At 28.1% G+C, this 26,382-nt stretch overlaps 1 protein-coding gene across 1 annotated transcript in view; it reads left to right on the top strand.

Moving 5' to 3' along the window:
• Positions 1–13,064: 13,064 nt before the first annotated feature.
• LOC100167052 (nephrin) overlaps positions 13,065–26,382 on the top strand; it is a 48,592-nt gene continuing 35,274 nt past the window's right edge. The window contains exon 1 of the mRNA XM_001942934.5: positions 13,065–13,523. Coding sequence (XP_001942969.2) covers positions 13,415–13,523 — 109 coding nt within the window. The 5' untranslated portion in view covers positions 13,065–13,414. The remainder of the gene's footprint in view (positions 13,524–26,382) is intronic.

Raw genomic sequence — 26,382 nt, 5'->3', positions numbered from 1 at the left:
TCGCATATCGAGCTCACTATATCCGGTTCGATAACGCGAATAACGATTCAACACAGTTTAAAAGTTTCAAAATATTGTGATAGAGCGATAACGTCTTAATACTATCAAAAATGTCCTTAAGTTTACATCGTGCTCAAAACTTACCAAACACTAAATTGCAAATGTCAACAATGATAGGTCTATGACCGCGTAAAGGCCATTTTGGCAACATTTAATATAGTTACGACTTTTGGTGTATATCGACATTCACTGGTGACTATCAACATTCAACTATCAACACCTCAACATAATAATAATTTATATTATATATTTAATATAATAGCTATATATTATAGACGTTTAAAAAAATATATTCTATATACCCAAGATGTTATAATTAAATTAATGATGGGCCTATATTGAATACATTATAATATGTATGCTAAATAATATATTTCTTCTGTTCGTCGAATTCAAAATATAAAAGTATATCTACCTATTAAACCTTTTAATAGGTATACCTTTTATTATACTTTTTCGACCATACCTATAATTATTTATTTAATTACAGGTATTGAATATTGTAAAATATTAAACATTTTAAATCTTTAAATCGTTTTGAAATAAATATTTTTGGAATGTATTATGCTAACTAGAAACTAAAATTAAAATATAATTAAATTTTTTTTCTCGACTAAAAATATTGATGATTTACAGTGTTTTTCACAAGTAATTATTATAGCAATTAAAAAAAATACAGTACAATATTAAATATAGATAAAATTTGATTTTATAATCGTTGTAAATTTCACAAAATTGGATATTTAAACGAAATAACAACTTTTTTTTTCTAACGATTTAAGTTTTTTTATTTCAATTAATTACTTGTCACTGGCCACCATTACTAATATGATTATTTCATCATATATACAATTAATTGTTCAATACAACAGCTCGTTCAACGTAGGTCCTACATACCGAATTAAGGAAATACTAATACCCGACAATAATATAAATATCATATCAAATATAAACCACCTTAAGAAATACGTGATATATCTTATATATATTTTAGTGACCGACTCAATGACGAGATCCACCAGAAGCCTACCGGTATAGTGGTTACTACATATATTATATACCTACAGTTTCCCGGTTTTTATTTTATTTTGTATTCAATTATTATACATCTATAACGTAAGCTTAGGAATTATTGCAAATAGACTTTTTAATTGAAATTTCATATTAATAATTTAAAAAAAAAATCAAAGGCACAATATTTTTATATTATATTTTTCACATGTTAGTATAGGAACATAATCAACATCGTGCCCTTTCCTTTTCAGTCTATTTACTTTTAGGCCCAATTTGAAAACGGTTGATTACCTTTTCAACCAAGCCAATATTTAATTTATGTTATATACATTTAGAAAATAATTTAAAATTTAAGTTGTACATAAATGATATGATAGGGATACGTATTATAAATAATAAGATATAATTGTTGTCAATAATTATTTGATCAGTACCTACTAAGAAATTGTAATGTTTTGTCTATTTATACTATGCAATGTATTACATAATATTATTGTATTATATTATTAGGTATATATTATTATTATGGAACAGTATTAACAAAATAAGTTGTTTACCAATTATTTATTTATTAAATATTTATTTTGTATTTATTTTGTTCTGGGTATACAAATACCTATATTATAGAAGTTTCCACTTGCCACCACAATCAAACTCGACGATCAAATAATTAATGACAAAGATTATATACCTATATTATTTTCATTTATGTATTGCCTAATATTTAAGCAACTCATGTTTTTAATACTTTTTAATATGTGTAACATAAATGAAATATTAAACTTATTGGTTTGGCCAAAAATGAATCAAGTGAAAAAAGGAATGGTAGGTACGATTTTTGTTGAAATTAGTATTGTTTTTTAGTTGATCATTATTATAATATTATAATATTATTACTTTAGTAATGCAATTTTAGATAGAAATGAATACGCATCTCTAATAGAAACATCAAATATCAGCATGGTACTATATTTTGTCGACTATATATATAAAATAACATTTAAAAATATAATTTTAATGAATTTATGAATTTGGACCATACCATTTTTCAGAAAAAAAAAGTATTCACATGGATTTTTTTAAAAAAGTTTATTTTTCATTTTCTTACTCAAAACTGTATAGATATTTGTTTAAAAACATATTACATAAATGTAAATTATAGAAAAATAATTGTAACACAGGGTTATTAGAAAACGCAATAAATTCTTATAGGTGGCGATTATGTTTTGTGAATATTTAATTAAAACCTAAGACGATAATATGATAACACTTAATCATAATAAGTAATATAATTAATATCATATCAAAATTAAATTGCAAAGATAACTTCTTATATATTCTTAACAAGTAAAATCCTGCTGTAAGTTATACATGAGCATTATTATTATAGCGTTATAGTAACCTAATCATTTTGTGAGAAACGGATAAAAACGAAGTTTTACGCTCATATTGATGAATTGAATATACATAGTGAAATATATTGTGTAATATTGTAAACCAATATCAACGAAATATTACAGTATCGTACTAAATTTTGTTCTAGGTAAGTAAGTTTTAAAATGAATTTGTTATGATTTTATGAATAATTTATTAAGGTACCTAGAACATATTAGTTGAGGAATCTATTGGTTTTGAAATTATGAGGTTTTTTTCAGGCTAGAGATTTCAAAACCGAAAATGGATAATGTTACAGTCTTTACAAAAACGTGACCCAATCTATTCAAATATTCAATATAAAATATAGGCACTTTATGAAAAATTAACTCTATTTTTACCTTATTATCAGAGTGATATTTTGTTGGAGTAAATTTGTTATAAAAACTATATTATGGCATATAATCACTTTTTAATACAAATTTAACAAAATGTACTTACCTCAAATACAGTTATTATTATTTTTTTATTTAAGATAAAGGCTTCAACATTTTAAGGTTATTCGCCTAAGAGTTATTATTCTTAATTTGTTATAGTTTAGATCATTTTTGTGTGTATAAATGGAAGTTTTCAACTTACGTTATAAAAATAGGTATTTCCCCAATAATACCCTTTTCATCTGCAACGGGAGGTAGGTATTTAGGTATAAATAAATATAGGTACATTATAGGTTTTCCGTAAATTCTGTAAATAAATTAAAAAAAAAAATCATTTTACTATCTATGAGTTTATTAAATTGTTTAAATATGTCAAAGTAGATTAAATTTATTATAGAACTATTCATACACATTAAACTTATTACTTACGTATTACATGTTTTTAATACCTAGTATAATTTCATTTAATAATATATTAATTATGCAACTAATCTAACATATAGATACTAATAATATTTATCAACACTTTTTCGGCTACCTCAATTTATGTTTTAATTATTTTAACTGTATAACATTTCAAAATTGATGATGTCTTGTTAAACCTGAATGGTGGTAAGATAAAATAACAATACGACTGGCTGAATGAATTAACATGTTAACTCAAATAAAAATTAATAAATAATAACTCATACATATTTAATTTATTTTTTAATATACTTACCTACTAATATTATTATTATCAAATTTAATATTATATAAAATATATAAAAAAAGAATATTCTTCTTAAAGTTTATACAACTATTTCACATTTTATCCTTTGCAAAAATATTTTAACTATTAAGGTATGTAATTTTAAGTCTGATAGTTATATGTCTTGAATTATTTTTAATTAATTGGTATTCGTTAGATGGTCGTATTTTAAATTATCGAAATATTGTAAGAACGTAGAAGTTATAATACATCGAATATAATATAATTATATTATATTATATTTTACTGGAATAAACGAGTTTTTTTTTAAAAAACTGTGCGTTTTGTCGAATTCACGAAGAAATCTTTTGTTAGTGATTACTTACCAAAAATTTCAATTTATAAAGTTTCGAATAACAGAAATTCTTTTGTACCTATATCATTTGTAATAGTTTAAAAAAATTTATTTTTCCTTATAGAAAAAAAAAGTAGAGTACATTAAAAGTACTTATCCGAAGAGATAAGATCAAATAACAATATTTTTATTATCATATTATATAATAATTTAATATAAATCTCAGAAAAAAATAAACAAACAAGCAATATATAAAGGGATACTAAGAAATAAATAGGCTTAAGAAGCTACCCTGGTATATGGTATCAAATTACATGAAGAAATTATAGATATTTCCCGAAAACCCACAAGTTTCAAAAATAAGTTTTCCCTTCTTTTAAACAAAATATACAATATATGCGGTTTAATATTTAGGGGATTTTGCGTTGAAAAATATCACAATATTCGTCATTGTAGTATGAATATTGCGTCACAAGATCTTTTACAAAAAGATAATATAATAATACTTATATTGTAATGAAGCTTTTAATTTACATTCTCGAGTAAAACACTGACATTTTTATGTATCCATAGGTAATATATTCTATAAGAAACAATATAATGTGAGCATACGTTTTACTGCAAAGCAAGATTTATTTTCACGAAATATAAAATAAATAAACCATGCAATAACTATATAACATCATCTAGTTATAACGATTTAGTTGTAACGGTCTTGTGCTATACATTATATATTTATACACATATATATTATTCATATGCATATATAAAATATATCTTATATACTTTGACATTACAATGATTTTGATTATATCAGTAGGTACAACTTACTTTACAGCTAATTTCCGTGTGAAAAAGGTCCTGAGAAGGAAAATGTATAAACGGTTTTTTCCTGACCAGTTATACCAACTTAATTTAAAAATAAATAGAATGCATTATTATTATTATCATTTAAATTATAAATTTTTTTTCTTTTTCGGAAAACCATGTACAATGTCCAATGCCACTTATAATGTTTAATTACAAAGAAGACATTAAATATAAGCTCGACTTATTTAATTTTCCAACCATTAAACTTTGAGAAAGCATGAAATTAATTACATTGAACGTTGTGAAGATTTCAAGTGGAATTACTTTTATTTTTTTACTCCCAGACACTATGCGATAATTGGATTAAATAGTATTACTTAAAAAATCTCATAACTACAGCCGTTTCACTATACTGTGCAAAAGTTTTTTGTATACTTAGTAATACTACTTGTTACCGGTCAACCATGTGTGTGCAAGTGGCCCAATTAAAAGTTAAGAAAAATTGTGTAATAAGTTTGACATTATGATTTATTATTATTTCTTAGGTGCTAACAATATTTTAAACTGCATAATATTCAAATTTTGTTTTATTCGTTTTGCTCTTTCAACGCTGTAAAATTAATTTTCCTATAGGCAAACTTACAATTTATATAGTAATTAGTAGTTTATTGTTACCAAACAGAATGAATTTTACAATTTAGACCATTCAAGTGGAGTTTAACAATTTATTAGTTTCCGATATTATGTAATATTCTAAGAACTAAGAGGTTTTTTTACAGTAATTAAAATTATACTAGAGGTCATACACTCATACGATGTGTTCTATTTAATTTTCAGACCGATGACTGCCGTAGGTAAACAATAATAAAAATAAATTAGCTAAATTCTAAATACTACAAGAATAAACTAATAAGTGATATTTTGTGTCCACTATTATCTACTAAGTCAATTGCCGCTTAGTATTATATGTAGGTAGGTACAGTGTACAATGTACATAGTAATAACCACTCTATTGTGACAATACTTGTAAAAATACGTTCATTTCCTGTTCCGGCTAACATCGAGTCTGCGAACTAATTTCACTCCCTTTACACGGCCTCAAAGAAAATGTTTACAAAATAATTTGATTGTATGACTCACAAGAATAAAGATATCATTTCAAATTATGAAATTCACACAACGGAAACACATTTCAGTTTATATTTCAATTCCATGTACAAATTAATAATTTATTTCTATTCATATGTTTATTCAGTGAACACAACCAATGAGTCCATATATACTTACTAAATTACATTACAAGTCTATTTATTATAATTGCTTTTAATTATTAATTTGTATAAACAAATCAAGGATAATTCCATCAGAAAAGAATAATATGTATGACGACATTTTTTTTAAAAACATATTATGAAGAACACTATTTCGAGTTAGCTTTATAAAAAGAGGTGGATGTGTAAACATCGTTAGTACATTAATGTGATTAATTATCATATTCGAAAGATGATTCAGAACGTTTTTCAGTTTGTATTATTGTGATATTTTCATAAAAAATATTACAATGAATATATTTTTAGAGTGACGTAAATAGTGTCATGCAGCTCATATTAGATATAAGGAAAAGAAATTTAATACAAATACACAGGTAATATTTTAGAAAAGGCAATTTTTAAAAAGTACAAGAAGTTTCATAGAAAATTATCCTAAGCAAAATGAAATGTAAGGAACACTTGTACGACAAAATGTTTACCACTTTCTGGTTATAGTGGTATCCCGATGAAGAATCGTGATATTTTAAACGTGGTAAAGGTCCAAATTCAAAATAAAACAATAGCAGCAGTTGGCCGCCATCAAACTTCGTGATTTGGCAAGACGAGTGATATGAACTGACCGGGCAGATTTTTAAATTGCATTGTTTGAACATAGTATACTGCACACAATAACTACTACAACAATTAAAAATATTATCAAATCAGATTTCAAAATAAATTATGTTATAACATTGTATTACAATAATCTAGCTCCCAACAAAATTATATTATGCCACATACATAAGTTTGGGAACACTTTAATTATTTCCCTTACCAAATAAAAAAAAAAACACATCATTTTTAAATTAGTATTGTTTTCTTACTACTGCTCGGAAAAATTACATTACGCACTTTATATTACATTCTAAAATTAGGTACTTATTTATGTATTTCATCACAGATATAACTCCAAAATTCATACAATGTCGAATATATTAATTTTTTATATTCAATGTGAGTGAGGAATAATTTTGCATACTTTAATCTATATACGTAATATGTGTGTATAGTATTAGTTTCATGTTCCTGGGCAGGTTTGTTTTGTGATTTGGGGCATTTAACATTAAATATTATGCTTTGAAGTTTGAAATACAGATTTTGTTGATTATACGATAATATGTATAGCCTATTATCACATTATTTTATACGCTCTTAGCACAGATTTAATTCGAAATATTAAATTTCTTTACATCTAGACTTATATCAAATGTTATAAACTCCTATTATGTTACCTAATTGTGAATTTCACGATGTCAATGTCTGCTTTATAATTGTGCCCTCGTTGCCAGCATTAAAAATAATGTGGTATTATAGCACACGATACAATATGTTTATAGTTTGTAATTATTTATAAAACTGCTTTTTCATTATAAAACCCATTAAATAGATTTATTTTAAATTATTTAATAACACTTGCACAGTAAAAACATATTAACAATTATTAACTGAATAAACAATGTGGTTTCAAACATTGATATTGTACATTGTTTAAAATTATTTCAATTTAAAAAAAAAACAACATGTGTTTGTTTTAACCGCACATAATGTTTGCAATTTTCTACCAAACTCATTACAAAACGAATTGTTTACTATGATTATTTTCACGTATTGTAAAAATCCTGGTATAAATTTAAAAGGATCAATAAACAAAAATGTACAAATAGCTACGAAATTGTAATCGTAACGATGTACTATATTTACACAATATGTGTATACAATATCTACCGTTAATAATAAAATATTAGTATTTTATTTACATCAACAACAAAAATTAAGACACTTAACACTTTCTTCGGGACTAGGAGGCATCTACTTCTACTATCTTTAAACATTTTACTTTATTACTTTACGACAGGTTTGTTCATATAATTTATTATACTTAATTTTGGATTTTAGTCAAACTACTGTATTGTGTACTCTTTTGAATTGATTGTTTCCACTTAAACAGGATTTTCACCTGAAGGTTCTTTTAAAACTTCATTACGGTCGCCTACACTGCTATGTTCCTACGAGAAAATTATAATTTACGATGATTGCGGTCCATTTATGTAGCCATTGGTTTGTACACGAATCTACCTATAATCCATTCTATAGTCATATTTTGAATGCCTATTTTAAATAAAATTATAATAATATAATATGTTGCATTTTTATTAATGACCATAGAACAATTTGTTGCGATCAGTTCATAGATCATAACAAACCAAATTGTATTATATGCATGGTTAGATTACATACAATTTAAAAAATTCTAAAACATGGTCTATGAATAAGATATAGCTATGCACATAATATGTATATAAGTCATTTTATTAATACGATTCGTCAAATCTACTACCAATAAGCAAAAAAAAAAAATAAACATATATAGGTATTAAGTACTTATTGGCTATTAAGTACCTAGGTATAATATGAAATTAAATCAATTATGGAATTTGGATTGAATACCATTATTATGTCTACACTTAGTTTTTTGTTATTTCCAGTTACCACTATACAATAATTAGTGTACAAATAAATTTAATATATTTCATGTCTTAATCACTATTTTAAATAATTAAAATACTCCAGGTTTAAGTGAAAAACGGTAATTAATTTAACGTTTGACGCTAATATTGATCTATTAAATAATTATTTAAAAATACAACCGAATTTCTGCATTTTATTATCCATGGTTGATTCTAGGTATAAGAAATCATGCGGAAAATATCAGAAAACAAAGAACTCAAGTGCTCGTCCGTGTTCATCGATTCGAAACTAAAAGCAAAATCTCGAAATTAAATGGATTCGGTTTATCGACCGTATAGAAATCATTATCATAACAATCTGGTCTTTGCTGGACGTCATTTTAATACCTTGCCCGGGGATATTTCAATATAGGGTTCTCCTGTTTATTTTGATTTATAGTGTTTTTTTTTTTTTTTAATTATATTTAATACTGAGTTCAAAGTTGTACTAGATTACTAGAACGTGTTGAATGTTAATAATACATCTAAAACAGATGGACGTATAAGCAATTGTAAATATCATACTCAAATGAAAAAAATATTTCAAAACAAACGTATCAAATTATAATGCAATTATTATGTATATTATCAGCCATCGCGAAAGAATCATGTTATAATATGAATTATAAATATGTATATTGGTACCAAAATATAACTATATTATATGTCCTATGATATTATTAAAATACTACATAATCTATAATGCATACAACATTTATTTGTACGTATTATTAGTTTTTAGAAACCATTTGGGTGGGGACACGTTCAAATATAAGGACAAATTTGAGTGAAACAATATTTAATACAATGTACCTATCTATTCTCTATATATTATTATTGTTATTTGATGGTTGGCAGTTGAATAAATACAATGTTAATATTTTCCTATTTAAATAAAATAGATTTGGCCCTTGACGTAGATACTATGTAGTCATCAAAGTAGTTTACGCAAACAATAAGGGTTCATCTAGTAGCGCAACTAGCAATTATGTTCACAGAGGGTGGTAATTTCCTCCCCATTATTCCCCGCTGGTTGCACCACAATGTTTATAATATTTTCGTGTTATAATAATTATTTGAATCACATAAAAACTTAATGTAATCACCGAATCCCATCATTTTTGTAACATGCTACTTTGAAAGCCCTACAATTTATACTGAAAGCCATCGATCTATTATTATTGTTTTTCTCAATTTAATTTTAAATAATGTAATAAAACACATAACCCCTATATCAAATTAACACCAAGTTTATATATTATTTTAAAAACAAATTACAGTCTTACCTAATTAATTTTAATCATAAATAATGATATTGAAGTTTGAATAATAAGACACGTCAAATATTACGGACAAACTTAGGGTATGTGTAAACGATAATTTTTTTGAAAAGAGTATTTAGAAACTTCAAAGATCTCAAAACAATTTGAACAATTTACATTTCTTACATTTTTTTTAAAACAAATAAATTATAAGACTAATTTTACAGTCTATATTAGAGTTGAAAATAAAATAAATATGCTATTCACATATTTTTATAAAAGCATTATTTTAATAAAAAATAACAACGTTAACGTATAATATCAAACACAATAAATTTAAAATGATTGTACGGTCAATTTGAACAAGTTAAAAAAGTTTCAATTTAATCAACATTTTTAGTTCATTGTATATACCTACGTACTTTTGTTGCTTACGTTCAATCTCCAACATTCAAACCATTTTTACTACCCCAAATAGTTTTCTCAGACAAAAACATTCACGGTTTAAAATTATGAGTGTATCTCTAAGATAATAATTACATTTCACATTTGTAGGTACATAATATTACATATTGAGACAATATAATGTATAAATGTATAAGCACTTTATAATAATATCATGCAAAATTACGTGATTTTATACAGGAACGATGTAGGTAGCTAAACAAAAATCATGTTAGTTCGACGATAAAAAAAGTCCACGGGCCAATAAATATAAATAAAAATATAAATTGAATTTGACAAAGAAATATTACAATATTACGGAAAAAATAAATTCTAATAGTTGCCTAACATCTTAAATGGAAAATATGCTTGTATAATAGGAATAGATTCATCTGAACCGAAACTATATATCGACAATATTATAAGGTCTACTGCGTAGTATTTTGATGCCAAAGAAGTTAAATTAAAAATATGAATAATTAACGTTTAAATTTTCTTATATTAGGTATACTAATATTAAACTTGTTGTACAAAAATTTGTTTTTTCAAAGGTAATAATTATAAAACAAATTACAATTACAAATTTATTGAAAGCTATTAAACAAAATGTTCATAACACGCAGTTCTAAAAAAAAAAAAATTTAACACGTGTACATGATAAAATTATTTTAAATCACTTTTTTGGTGGGTGTTAGTTTTATTGATAAATTTGAACGCAATAATAGTAAAGCCCCCAAAAAATGATTTCAAGCGAATTCGTTTTAGAAGTTACATGTGATAAAAAAAAATAATACGATTAGAAATAAACGCAGAATTCTAATTTTTTTTACTACCTTCTCGGGCTTCTGTGGTATACGTATTCTTATAAAGCCTTTAACATACGTAAATTCTCAACCTTAATAATTTAAGGTCTCATTTATAGTAAAACTTTGTTTTATAGTTGTAACAATACGATAAATAATGATTTAACGATATTATTAGTGAAGTTAATTTATTCATTTTTCAAAATCATTAAGTAACACCAAGCCAGTTTTTAATGAGAAAACACATATAATAATATTGTAAAACCAAATATAACTTCCTCACTTCCGTTCACACATAGATAATAATAGAATGATAAGTGCCTATAATTTATTGCGAATGATTGACTTTAAATGTAAGTACACGCACGTTAATATGAACATTTTATCATATAAAAACGCCATATACTTTTACTTATTCTTGCAAATACATGCTACTATATGTAATATAAAAGGCATTTCAATGAATGTATAATTGGGTATAATTCTACGTCTCGATCCTTTTATATAATAATAATATATTTAATTAAAAGAGGAGTAGGTAAAACAAGTTCTCGAGGAAAAAAATCAATCATTATTTATTATTAACGTTATTATTTAATTTACATTCGTTTCTGACAAACCATTTTAGACACGTTTTAAAAACATAAAATAAAAAAAATAGACAGATGAACTTTATAGGGATTTTCTGTCGGTTAAACATGTAAAAGTTAAATACTTTTCCGTTCATCGTGCTTTTAATATGGATTTAAAATAAACGCGCGGGCGAGGGGTTTTGTGTGTGTGTGGGACATAATTTGCTCATTCTATTATTACGTATTCATAGAATATTCGAGTTTAAGGTATTGAAATACTAAAATCCCAAATCTCATTTAAGGCATATAATTATTATTAATAATAATAATTTTAAATTGGCAACCACGGCAAAACACGTGATCTCGTTGCAGTTTACAAAACGAATCGCGTGTAGTTGACTTAAATCGCCCTTTGAAGTGCATTAGAAAAGAAGGAAAAAAAAACGTAGAAATAATAATAATAATGATAATAATAATAATAATGATAATGGAAAATATTATGTACAACACCAATTGGGGCGTTTTCGACGCAGAAACGAATTATCCATCGACGAGAAGAATATAATGCCCTGCAGTTTTCTTTGTCAATTGTTTTGATCCGTATTATTCACCATATATATTCTACACGTGCAGTAAAATAATAATATATTATATTGTAATATTCTTTCCGTTTCGTACTTATGCCTTATGGTAAGACCACGGCCGAAAGCCAAAATAAAGCCCTTCCCATCCACTGACACGTCTGAAATAGAGGGTGTACGGGCGCACACGTGTTTATAAAATTGTATATTTTTATGGTCGTCGTCACAAGTATAGCATAATATTTTAATATTATTATTATTATGTCGTCGTTATTATTTATTAATTTTTAATTATTTTTTCATATCGATATTATTACATAACGCGCACGGCCTCCGAGACGGCGATTAGCAAGCGGCCGGGTTTTAATGGCGATAATCGTTTCTTTCTCCATTTTTTTTTTCTATCCGTCTCCGGACGAGACGCCCGTGACTCCTCTCCGGAGGAGCAGATGCGGCGGCGTGCATAGAAACTCCGGGGGCTACCGGTCCTAGCGGTGGCGGCTGCTCGCACTACTACAACTACCTACTAATTTATAAGCTACTACTGCACACTACTTACCGCGACGTATTACCATTTAACCACCCCGCTGATTATTGGTCTATACACACTCACACGATCAGATGTATCGGCGTACACAAATATATATATATAATTCACGGTACATGTGTGTACACGCATTATATGTGCTTGTGTGAGTATTTACTCGTTGTTCTGCTGCTGTCACGCGCGTGTTCCTGTTTCTTGGTGCCACCGCAGCAGCAGCAGCAGCAGCAGCAGCAGCCGTCGCAGACCAAACGACGAGGCGACCGACCGGCCGCGGTGGTACACACGCAACACACACGCGGCGTCTCGTCTTCGCGCGCTACCATTCAGTATCGTCAGTCGTTCGGTCACGGTCGGTTCTTCGCTCGCGCGCGTCTTATCCATCGTCGTCGTCGTCGTCGTCGTCGTCGTCGTCACTTTGCCCACACGCGTCCGTCGACGGTGGTGCATTAGATTTAAAGACTATCATAATAGTATTGTGTAATATTTCTAGTCCTGCCGAATAGAATTTTTCATCCCTTAAATTTCCCAAATTTTTTTGTCGGTCTTCTCCCCAACCCCCCACATCGCGATTCGCCCCCTACACGTCCATGTCGTACGACCCGGCGAAAACGGCCGACCACCGCTGACCGACTCCTATAACTGCTGCTATGCACCGTTGCAGCCGTCGTACCTGCAGCGGCAGGAGGATTCGACGAAATCCACTCCGATCGTTTCCGCAGATCGGATTGCTTCTGTTGCTGTTCTCGTGTTTGAGAGGTAAGCACCGCATGGGCATTACTCGTCTAGTTAACGCATATTTACATACGTCTTGCGTATAATATACATTGAGGCTGTAGGTTGAGACTAGGCAGCTGGACGGAGACATTAATTAACGTTTATACTACTGTAATGACAATATTGTATAGGAACTACACGGCGAAGTAAGTGCATAATATGTGCTATACGCCTAAATGCATAATATGCATCGGTCATGTTTACCGCCAACGTGACTCGACAAAGTATATAATAATGATAATAATAATATAATAATATAGTAAAGCACGACGACAAGAACGGACGAACGATGGCAACAATGACACGTTATAAACCTGTACAGAATTATCGACGACACGTCAAATCCTCATCATAATACGTTATACCAGTTCAATTTATTATTAAAATATTGCATTTTCAAATATATATTATATTCTAAAAACATCAAGGTACGGGGTTCGTTTTATAGTCAGAAAAACACCAAAACGACGCAATTCGTGTATAATGACATAACATCAACAATGTTTAAAAAGTTTGAAAAGTTTGAAAAGAATTTTCTATTTTTTTTTATCAAACACATGTTTTTATTATTATTTTAAATTTAAATAAAAAGAAAAAAATGCAATTTAAATATAGGTACTTTAATATGTTGTATTAACTTTAGGTAAATCTTATAATACCAAATGCACATTACATTATTTGATAATTTATTTGTACTCAATAATTAATGATGTCTATGATTTATGATTAATGATTTTATAACAATGTTATTCCTGGTTATATGTACTAATAACAGGTTGGGTCGAGTCCGAGAAGATTTTATTTTGGTCTGGATGTCGTATCCAAAAGTATTTCATTATATCTTAATAACAATAATAACTTTTAGTTTCAAAATTTTAAATTTTAATATTTTTATTTAGTTTGACATTTTTTACGCTGAGTTAATTAATATTTAAATAAATAAATAGTATGATCCACATTTATATACATAATTCATACGCACATAATATATATATATATATAAATTATATTAATTTGATTCTGTGTTCAAACTGAAATAAAAGTATTATAAGTTATAACAAGTTATTAGAAATTCAAACGAAAAAAGTCTTAACAGTAAATAACTAATAAGCTGGTATATGAGTTTACTCAACTTGAAAGATAATATTGTAAAAATATGTCAATAATTGAATAAGAACAATTAATAATCTACTATTAAATGTTATAATACCTACTTAACTATTTTTAGTTTGTAATTTAATTAAATTATACTTTTTAAATAATAAAAAATTATAATATGCGTATTTATAAGTTATATTTGAATCAATTTTAAAACGATATAAATACCTTAACGTGTTAATTAATAAAAATACTAAGGAAAATATTACATTTACACTATAAACAGCTTATAAAACAATACACAATAATTCAAGTTTATTTGCTTCGATACCTGGACTCATTGTAATGTAAATATAAAAATAAATCTATATTTACTACCCGTAAACTTGTTTTAATAAACATTAAAAATGTTCGAACATTCAGATATTATAGTATATATAATATATATTATGTTTATTTTTTTTGTTTTCATTCTAGTCTCTCGCGGGAAGTTGAAATCTCTAATGTTTTGTTAACTTAATAACGTGTTAGTAACCAACACTCATTCTGAATTCGGAGTTAGGACGTATACACACCGGTAGGATCATGTTTGTTGTGTAAAATAAAAAAAGCGGACTGGGAGGAGGAGAATGGGTTTCCAACAAAATCAGATCACTTGGGCTACTACTACAACCGGTTTTGATAGTAATAATTATAACAGACATCGTAATTTATTCAGATTAGTCTTATTCGAACAACGTTCGCACGGAGAAGATAAAAAAAAATTAGCTACCAACAAGATCATCTGTACGAGAACAGCTATCGACCAAACTACATAGGAATGAAAAAAAAATTAACGCTATATTTCATAAGAATTGGTAATTGCAATTACAAACAAACCATGATATAACATTGATATTTTAAACGAAATAAATATTTTGCCCAACGGTTGTAGTAAATCATGTCAATACTGATAATATTAAAATATAAACAAACGACACATTTAAGTTTTCCAGACTCGTTTTAATCAAGTCTTTCCCAGCAAAATCTGATCAAAACCAATATTTTAATAATGCTGAGATTATATCAACAAATGACGAATCTGCGTTTTGTACATTTAAAATAATTTCCACTAATTTACTGAAATAACAATCATTATTGATGATAACTATAATAATACATAACACGGCAGTATAATATTATGACAGTATTAAGCCAACTAATGTATTGTACTAGGCATAGTAGGTACGTACTATAATACACGTAGTATGTTCTAAAATTGTCACATCTACCTATTAATTAATATTATGACATTTAAATTGTATTAATATTAAATCATTTTACATAATATTATGATGAATATTAATTGACATAGATTGATACTACCACCTAGTAAATTGATTTTCCAATAATGTATGCGATAAAAACGACAATTTCATCACACCTGACTAACTTTTAAAATGTATACTATTTTTATTCATCGATCTATCATATCAATACTAACTAAACTAGATATAAGGTTAAGTAAACAATAATTTATATCATTTAATGATGCGTGCTTTAAAAATAATATTATAACTATATTTGTTGGAAGTGTTTGTTTATTTATTATTTTCGAAACAATAGCAGGCACCTACTACAATATTCTAATCAATGATAGATTTACCAGATGAAATTCAAAAATAAGCAATACTTTTTTAAAATTAATTTAATAAAATACATTGCCCTTAGACAATGAAGGTTTTTTATTTCAAATCTTGATTTTAGTGGTGGATATTAAATTAAAAAAAGAACATAATATAGATCTAAGACATCGGTTTGTTTTAAATTAATTTTGTACAAATATATAGTATTTTCTAGGTTAAACTGTGGTTTCACATTTCTAAAACGCTAATAAACAAAACATTATTACCTACATACGTCATTAATGGAATTTAAGGTAACAATTGTGTCAGAAAATGGAATAATTTTTTGAGTTTATATTAAGGGTATGGAATTATGAAGTTCGTGCATTTAAATATATACATTTAATAGAAATTTAAAGTTTATAAATTCATAAGTTTGGGGGAGAAAAAAATACCATATATGTATATTGACAAATTTACAATGGTGAAGCATCATACAACTACATGTATCAAAATTTCAATAGAAAAACTTAAATGAAACTTTCACAGTATTTCTATAATACTAAAAAGTGTTTACAGGAAAAATAGTTTCATTGTAAAACAAATATTGTCTCCGATTGGAACAATGGTTTCACAGCAATTCAGAAATAACATTGATTTAAATTGTTTGTAAAACTAAAAACCAAATAAGAAACGCAACACAATTAAAAACAGTAATAGGTAATATGTTTCTGTAACAAAGTAGGTATCTATAATATAACTTTAATAATATTATATTTAAATTAGTTTTTAAATAAAACAATCGATACATTTAAATGCTCTATCGATAATTTATACCGACCCACGTATTCAGCTGTTATATCATACATTTTTATGATTTTTCAAATATTTTTGAGTGACACTGATCCGTTGATAATTTAATAAACGCATACATTTTATTTGAACAAAATTGAATAAATTTTTCATACTGACACTGCCTTACACTATTAGTGTCTTTATTAGTTAGTTTTAATGAATCACTAAGGCATAGTGTACCGGTGCGTGCAGTGGGTATTTTGATAATCATATGCGCTGTGTGCTGTTATTTGCCTATAAACGAAATGTAATTGAATGTTAAAACAAAACACTTTAATTATGTCTATCGGCGACCCCTTCAAAATCATTCGTGACCCAAAATGCGGTCGTGACCACTATTTTGAGAAATACCGTACGAAATGTCAGAATCTGTTCTTGTCACCCTGTCTATTACATGATTCATTATTGGCACCCGTTTTGTAATTGGACATTTTTTTCTGTAACGGTTGTTTTGTAATTATTATGTTAATAACTTACGTCAGCGAAAAATATAATAAAATGCTTCGCTTAATAAATTAAAATAGGTATTTAAAATAACAACATTTTACTAGATGACATAGGTATCTACAGTGCGTAAACGCTAATTGAAGAGATTAAATATTTTTGCGTAGAAACATTCGATTTTATTCAGTTATTTATTATTTATATACTTATCATATTTATTGATAAACATTTACATGCTCTCTGGATTTTTTACTGCGTATTAAAATAATTTCTCATGCTTTTTACAATTTATTTTTCTTAAATGACAATCCCCCCCTCCTATTGATCACTGATTTTATGTCTCCATGAATTATATTGGCTTAGCCAACTTTCTGAGTGTAAAATTAGCAGAGTAACAGCAATTTAAATTAGTTGAGGTTTTTCGCATGAATTTGTGACATTTATTACGTTATATGTTCGCTACATTTCTTGGTTTCAAAGATTGATTGGTAAATAATATTATCTTTTATGTTTTACGATTATTTTTTTAACCTGTCTAAAGATAAAATAACTTTGATATAAAGATCTGTCATAGTTTTATTTGAAGAAGTATGATTAATACTTAAATTATTATATAACTTAATATGTATTTTAGCCGATAAAGGGTTGTACATGTTACATCAGTTTAAATTATTGTAACCTATCTTATTTTGTAATAAGATTGTAAAGTATGGAGCGTTATGGACAAGTGTGTTTGCTCACTGTTTATTTTTCCCGAATATTATGTTTGGAAGCTTAATATTTTGGTGATGTAAACTATATTTTCACAGTTAATTTTATATTCCGAGAAAACTTGTAGGTATTTCAATAATATTATATGTTTAATTTGTTTAATAAATAATAATCTTTTAATAATTGATCTTATATTTATAATGTAATCCAAACATTAAGTAACATTTCTTATACCAACTTCCGAAAAAAATACAATGTAGTAAGCTTTATTTAATAAAAATATATTATGCCTTTGTCTGATAGTAAAAGAGGGAGGAGTGGGTTTAAATTCATTATGTTTTCTTTTTAATATCTATTATAACTTATAAGTACAATTTCTTTGAATTTACATTTTATAAATCTGGTTTATTTTATAAGCACTAATAACGAAAAATAGAAATAATTGTGTTTATTGAAAAATGTAATTATTTTTAAATATTGCTTATTACATTTACTTTTAACACTTGATTGTTATTTTTTTTTAAAACTATAAAAATAACGTAATTGAATACGACATTATAAAATTGGCAAAATGCCATTTAATAATTGAAAATTTTTTTTAATCAGTTTCAGATTAAATGTATTTACGAATGATTATATATTTTTAAATTAAATTGTCTAAGTTGAACAAACTATAGATTTTATTTTAGATTTTAATAGTAATTTGGTTAAACTTCATATCATAATATATATACGTACAATGACGTGTATAATACATACCCAATTGTTACCCCGGCAATTAATACCTACCTAAGTGCCGAAACACAACATTTTAATTTCATATAAAAGTAATCCATAAACTATCGTGAGTTATTGCAGTACAGCATCGTCAATAGTTAAAACATAAATGCGCTTCCGTGAATATTTAACATTTTTAATTGGTCTCCTTACAATGTTTTTACCTTTTGACTATAATACTTTTATGTCTTATTTCAAAGATATATGTCATTGTTATTATTGTTATTATTGTTATTTATTACCTATGCTATGTAGGTACCAATTATAAATAATTATTTTATGCGATTTTATTTTTACGTCGAACATGTCAATATCATTTTGTTCGAATAATATTAAATGTTAATGGAGCTATTTATTTGGATCGGTTACTTAATCATTATTCCCAACAAATGCGTTTAACAAAATATGTTAATATAAGGTTGTATGAATCGATATGAACAGCCGTCGTATAGATTAAGAAAAAAAAATTCAATTCAAAATTCAGCACAGTGCTGTCAGTCTAATTTATTATATTATTATTATTGTAGTTTTATTTTTCAAATAATTATACTGCATTAATTGGACTACGAAGCCAAAGGGAATAGTAATAACAATAATAGTAATAGTAATAATAATAATAATAATAATAATAATAATAATAATAATTGTAGATTGTAGATGAGACCTGGCCTTCTGTGTTACGGTGCATTGAGTTTCCCACACGCTTAAATAGTCCTTTATTCCACAAAGACGCGGCTTTTCCGGTTTCGCACCATTCTGTGTATCCTGTCTGGGCCCCTGTAATAATACCTAACACGTAGATGTTGGCTAATACATCAACGAAACTCGGTGGCCAATAAGACAAAACCCCTACCCCACCCCAACTGTATTTTGTTATTGTACACTAAATATATACGTGTACCGCTCTTTTAATATATAACCGTGTACCTAAAACTATCATTGACGGTTACAAAACTCAGGGAACCATCGTACACAAACGTTACCGAAGACATTAAAAACGAAGTTGAAAAAAAAAAACACGAAACAATAGCACTAAAACGGCCGTAATTTATGCGGTTTTTGATAAATCTCGACTTGTGCTAACACTGAATTTAACATGTTTCGCCGTACACTCCGAAAAACGTTATTTTTCCAATTTTATTTGTTACCCTCTTGAGTGTTGAGTTAAATAATCCCGTAAATATTTTTAATCGACACTCAACTTTTTCCATCAATTGATAATCCATTTCTAGTGAATCGGAATCCATTAAACAATGAAATTTAATGCACTTGAGAGTTTATACTGTCACAATTAACATAAACCGCAATGAGTTTGTATTATGGATGTCCGTTAAGTAGGTGCAGATTACACGATCTACATGACTGAGATGAGTGAAATCGCGAAAACTAATATTTGAATAATTAATTTATTATAAATAATCAGGTCCGTTGCACCTGAAAATATTACACATTTCAAGTTTGTATTTTATTTTCATAATCATGTGATTTCTTATTTAAGACATTACGCGATTACGACGTTTTATAAAAATTATGAAATAATAAGTACGAATAAAATTTACTTGGGGTATAACAACTTGCAACATTTTAATGGTCAAATCGTTTTCTAAAACATCGTAGGTATTACATCGTTTATTCATGATATAAGATATTATAGCTACATTAATTAATAATATAGCTGAATAAATGTCATTGACATCACGACAAAACGATTATGGTTTAATAAATTAAACATAAATCATAATATTATACTTACTTTATTGAAGACGAATAACTAATTAATAATATTTCAGACATATCGTTATTATTATTGTAAAACAAATTTTACTTACTTAGTAATTTTATCTACTAAAATCATTAGAATAATATGTAAAATGTATAGTATAAGTTTATCGATAAGTTCTTTATTCTGTACGTTGCTTACTAGTTTAATACAATTTAAATTCAATCACACAACTTACTGTTTTTTAAAAATACATCACAATTGGTACGTTTACTAAAAATATCAGCTATACATCTATTATAACTTTCCAATCTTGTGGTTTATTGAAACAAATTGGTAATGCTGTGATGTTTATAACGCATTGAAAAACTTTAACTTGCCCGTTTAACCACAAGAGTTGACCTGATGTATGTATCGCAATAACTCATAGCTCACATATTATATTATCACAATAGTACAAGTGCCTTTGTTGAGATGCTTTATTTATGTTTTATTTAAAATAATATAGATAAAAAACCATTAAGAACAATAATATTATCTAACAAAACACAATTCAATTAAAAAATCTAAATGTAAATACGATTCCAATGACGACTAAAACCAGGATGTTTTCATAGTGCGATTTGGTTTTAATGCACCACACTGGTAGATGGTTAGTTTTAAATGTGTTAATGTTTATATGTACCTATGCGTTGGTTTACATTTGTATATAAAAATATTTTGAGACAACCCTAACTATTTTATTGATCAATATTGAAATAAGTTTTGTTTAAGTGCGCGCACAAATTAATACAAATATCTTAATAGAAATTTTACTGAAAAAAATGGTTATATATCATTATCTATTAATTTCGTTACTTTATTTTTAAATACCGTCGTTGCATTTTATACACAATTTAATTTCTTCAACACCACGGTGAACTATTTAGTTAGCTACAATATTAATACTGCACAATGCCTACACAATAACTGCAATCGCGATTGTTTCGGTTTTGAGTGAAGTAATATTATCCTAGTCCTGAAAATAACTTGATAATTATTGCAGTATTATTAGGTATATAAATTATTAATTACCAGACGTTTGTGGTTCGATGCTTCTTGCGAGCGTGTGAAAATATTTTCCAATGTGTTCCATAGATTCCGTCTGCGCCTTCGTTGTGTAGAACAAACAATATATAAGGTCACCTACGTAAACTAAATCGTCACAGGGTCTCATTATGAAAGTTAATCCCCCCCGTTGACGGTTTCAATATTTATAGCAACAATAACATAAAATAAGTGCCGAAGTCGAATATATATATATACATGCAGAGAGTACGACATATAAGCCACTACTAATATTGTTTGTAGAAAGTGAAGTGTCCAATCTCGGGCACCGAATCGATGTTTTTCGTCACGCGGTTAATGTCAACGGTGGAGATGTGCGCTCTTCAAAATAATTCTTCGCGTTATTCGCAAAAATGTTGATTTAGCTGCCGCCGAATGTGTTGATAATGGGTGGTCATCGCAGTGAGTTTTTTCACGCCAGATTTTTTTCACCGTCTTCTTTAATCACGGACGTGACCAGCGATTACCCATGGAGGATGTACGCTCGAAGCCTCCAGCCGTGACAATACAAAATTAATAATAAAATCTGATTGGGATCAGGTACACTATGATGGTACCTACCCATGTCATTATGACCGTTTTAAATAAAGCCCACTGCCCAGAAACAGGACGTCATCGTCGTCGTCGTCGTAGACGTTTTCGATCGTATATTATATTGTCTACAATAATAATTATTATTACCATTACTGTGGCTGGTGGACAAATCGAGTGAAACTGATTTTTTTCCTCGACAAAGGGAAATTTACCACAATTTCGCGATTATTATACTCATAGACACTGGACACCGCAGCACGAAATGTCAAATTCCACGACCCGTTTATGTGAACCTATTACGATCTTAATTGTCTTGAAATTCTTGTCAGAACCGTAGTACAACTGGTAATTCAGATTCACACCACCAGTCGTAACCGATACTTATCTACTAGTTACATATTATTGAACACAACATTATCGTGTACATCTTTAATCATTTGTTTATTTATTTATTTCTATTATATACAATGGGGACTACTGTTGTAAAACACCCATTACACACGGTGTTTTCGGATTTATCATTAACCTCAAAATAATAAACAGTTATTTAATCTTATCCGAATATTATTATCCGATTTAATTTCATTAAATCAAGTGGCCATTTCAGTAATATGATTTCGCGATGTATTATAAAAATATTTCTTGTTTTGTGTTTCATTGTATTTTTTCTATACATTATTTGGCAATGAAATAACCAAAACAAAAAACTGTGTTGACACAGTGCCAAGACAACGGATTGTACACTTTTGTCACAGAATATAATTAAACATAGTTAGTGAATTTTTGTTAATTGATTTCTGCCAATGGTAGTTATAATTTTGTAGATGAAAAAAAAATAATAATAGAATAAAACGTACAAAAAATAAAAATATAATACTGCTGAACGCTTAATGATCTTGTTTACGGTCACTCCGAACTGGCATCCGTGGGAACATGATTTTTTTTCAACCAGTACTAATAAAATATATAAAACTTATCAGACCATTCATAAAAAAAAAGCATATAATATATTAATATATAAATATATTAATACAAATTAATGCCGGTGGATGACGTCGGTTTGTCTGTATACGTTTACACATTAAATAAACCGAATAAACTTACGGCTACATAATTTTATGAATAATTTTAATTGAAACATTATAAAATTATTAGAAAAATTATTATGTAAACATTAAATGACATAATATTATATCCAACTAAAATGAATGTATTAATAATAATTAAATAAATTAACTATCGAAAACATGTAACTGCGATATCATAATTAAATGTTTGAAAATCCAATACATTAAATCAAATATAAACAAAACATTCATATTTATAAATTAAAATAATAATTTTTGTTTTAGTGGGAAATTATTATTTTTATTTTATATTCATACCGCATTGACAACTTTGCCATTGGCGAATCAACACTATAGTACGATATATAAGAAAATGAACTATCACGTCGTTGGTGTTAAAATTTATAAAATGGTTTAAAATACGTTCGTCGGTGTAACATTCAAATTGACCAAAGTCAGCCAACATAATTTAAAGAACTAGTTATACCTGAATATAATATTAGATGCGTAAGCTAAAAAGTATTTGCGTTGATAGTGTTATAATAGTTTGTCAAGCAGATGTAATCAGGTAATCTGCATTATATCAGAACGATTAAATTTCCGTTTGTATACCATTAAAATAAAAATATGTTTAATTATTCGAAATTTAGGGATCACTCATCTACTACACAAATGACCACGGTTCGTTTTGAAGCGTAAAAATACAATTCCGTTTCACCTACTAATTTTGTACTCTAAAATGTTAAACGTATTCAACTAGTACCTATATATTAAAATACAACCGAAGAAAGTCTGAAAGACATTTTTTCCAATGCAACAGTCGGAATATAAACACGACCATCTTCATCAGACCAGAACATCGATTGTGTTGTTCCTAACCTGCCCCATAATCATTTTTTATTATTTTTTTTTCGTTAACTGATTTCGACTTCATGAATCATGAACATTTACACGATCGACCAAAATTGTAATTGTACCCAGACACAAAAACAAATATTATAATATTATGTTACACTTATTTTTGATCCTATAAAATACGATTTGAAATGTATAAGTAATATTTTATTTACACGATAAAAGTACATTGTGGTCATTAAATCAAACTTATGGTGCCGGCCGAGCTTACCTGCCTATAACTAGTTTGTTATAACGTTTTACTTTTTTAATCTTCGTGTGAAATTAAATTTTATTTCTTATCCCATGATGATAAAATATTATGTTTACAATAATAGTAGACCATCAATATTACTAATTGCAATAATTCTAAAATATAAAACGTTCGAAAAAATTAGTTTCATTAAATCGTATTAAATTTTAAACACTTATCAACATGGTAAAATAATATCAAACATGAATAATATCGATATATATTTTAGCAACTACGCCATCGAAAGAAAAAAAAAAAAACCAAAAACGTGTTTCATAAATTAATTCGAACGTTTAACGATATACCATTGAGATAGCGGTTTGCTTATATTATTATTATGTACATACCATAAATATATGTTTCTATATAAATAATGCATTTGTGATTATATTATAAAAGTTTCCAAGAGAGAACACACGCACGCGCACCACACACACACACACACACACACACATACACACACACACACAATCACACACAGATGGGTTACGGGAGCGACCGTTCGCGGCGTTCATTTAAAGTTTTTCTTCTTTTCGTCCGGTAGGTATCGTGTATCTAATATATTATATATGATACACCTATAATAAGTGAAAAGGGGTCTTTGGGCTGTTGAATTAAAAAAAAAAAAGAGAAAGAATATATATCAAACCATCGTGTGTATGTTATGACTTACGAAACGGGTGGTGCGTAGTGGATATAATATAATACACACGCTGTTGTAAAAGGGATGTGCCGTGTCCGTGTGATCCAAAAGAATAGAAGGAAGGAAAAAAACTGGACTGTTGCACGCCATCATTAAATATATTTTACGTCTAGAATAGTGGTCGGTCGCTGTAGTAGTATATATAGTAGCCGTATAGTCGTCGGTGTAGTAGTGGTTGTATAGTAATAATAATTGCCCGTCGCTCTGTATCCGTGAGTGGGTCCGGCGCGGCGGCGGCGGCGGGGCACCTGTCGCCTCGGCACCTGCAACCTGCGGCCCAACTTCCGGTTTTTTCCTCCTCCTCCACCTCCTCTTCTCCTTCTTCTTCTTCTTCTTCTGCTCTTCCTCCTCATACCCCCCCCCCTCTCCCCCGTCATCGCATCTTCCTCTACAAGCCTATCCCGTCGGCTTCGGAGCGGTCGTCGTCGTCGCCGTCACGTTATTAACCGATTGATGATCGTAATTCGGACGACGAGTACTATTAGGTCTCGTCAATAGAGTCAACCTGGCGTCTTGCCACAAGACTGCGTCTGCGGTGTGTGTGTGAGTGTATGCATGTGTATGTGTGTGAGTGTGAATGTGTGTGTGTGTGTGCGTGTGTGTATATGTATGCGTGTGCGTAAGTGCGCGAGCGTTTGTATACGCCTCTACACGAGGACCTCAACTTTTCCAGAATAATCGTATATTATATGTTCCTTGGACCTGCTATAATATAATAATATTATAACGAAACCGCGCGCGAGATGTGAATGAGAGAGGTGCGCAAGAAGTGGTGCCCACGCCTGATGGAGGTCAAACAACTTATATAAATGAAATACACGCATCAAAACATTATTCTCATAAGTGGGAAAAAAAAAAAAAAAAAATACAAACGTAATGTAACAACAATAATGTGTCTGAAATGTACGAAAAATGAATCATATTTTTGTTTTCACTTCCCTCCAAATGATAACAACCCACGTCGAGCGATATAATATTTTAACGCACAACACCCGCTGCCACATGGATATTACGCAGAAGGGCGTTCATCTGTCCTGGTTATCTAAATATAATATAATACATGTTCACTATGTC

The sequence above is a fragment of the Acyrthosiphon pisum genome, chromosome X (assembly GCF_005508785.2).
Source record: "Acyrthosiphon pisum isolate AL4f chromosome X, pea_aphid_22Mar2018_4r6ur, whole genome shotgun sequence".
Taxonomy (NCBI): Eukaryota; Metazoa; Arthropoda; class Insecta; order Hemiptera; family Aphididae; genus Acyrthosiphon; species Acyrthosiphon pisum.
This window is presented reverse-complemented; position numbering and strand designations above follow the sequence as displayed.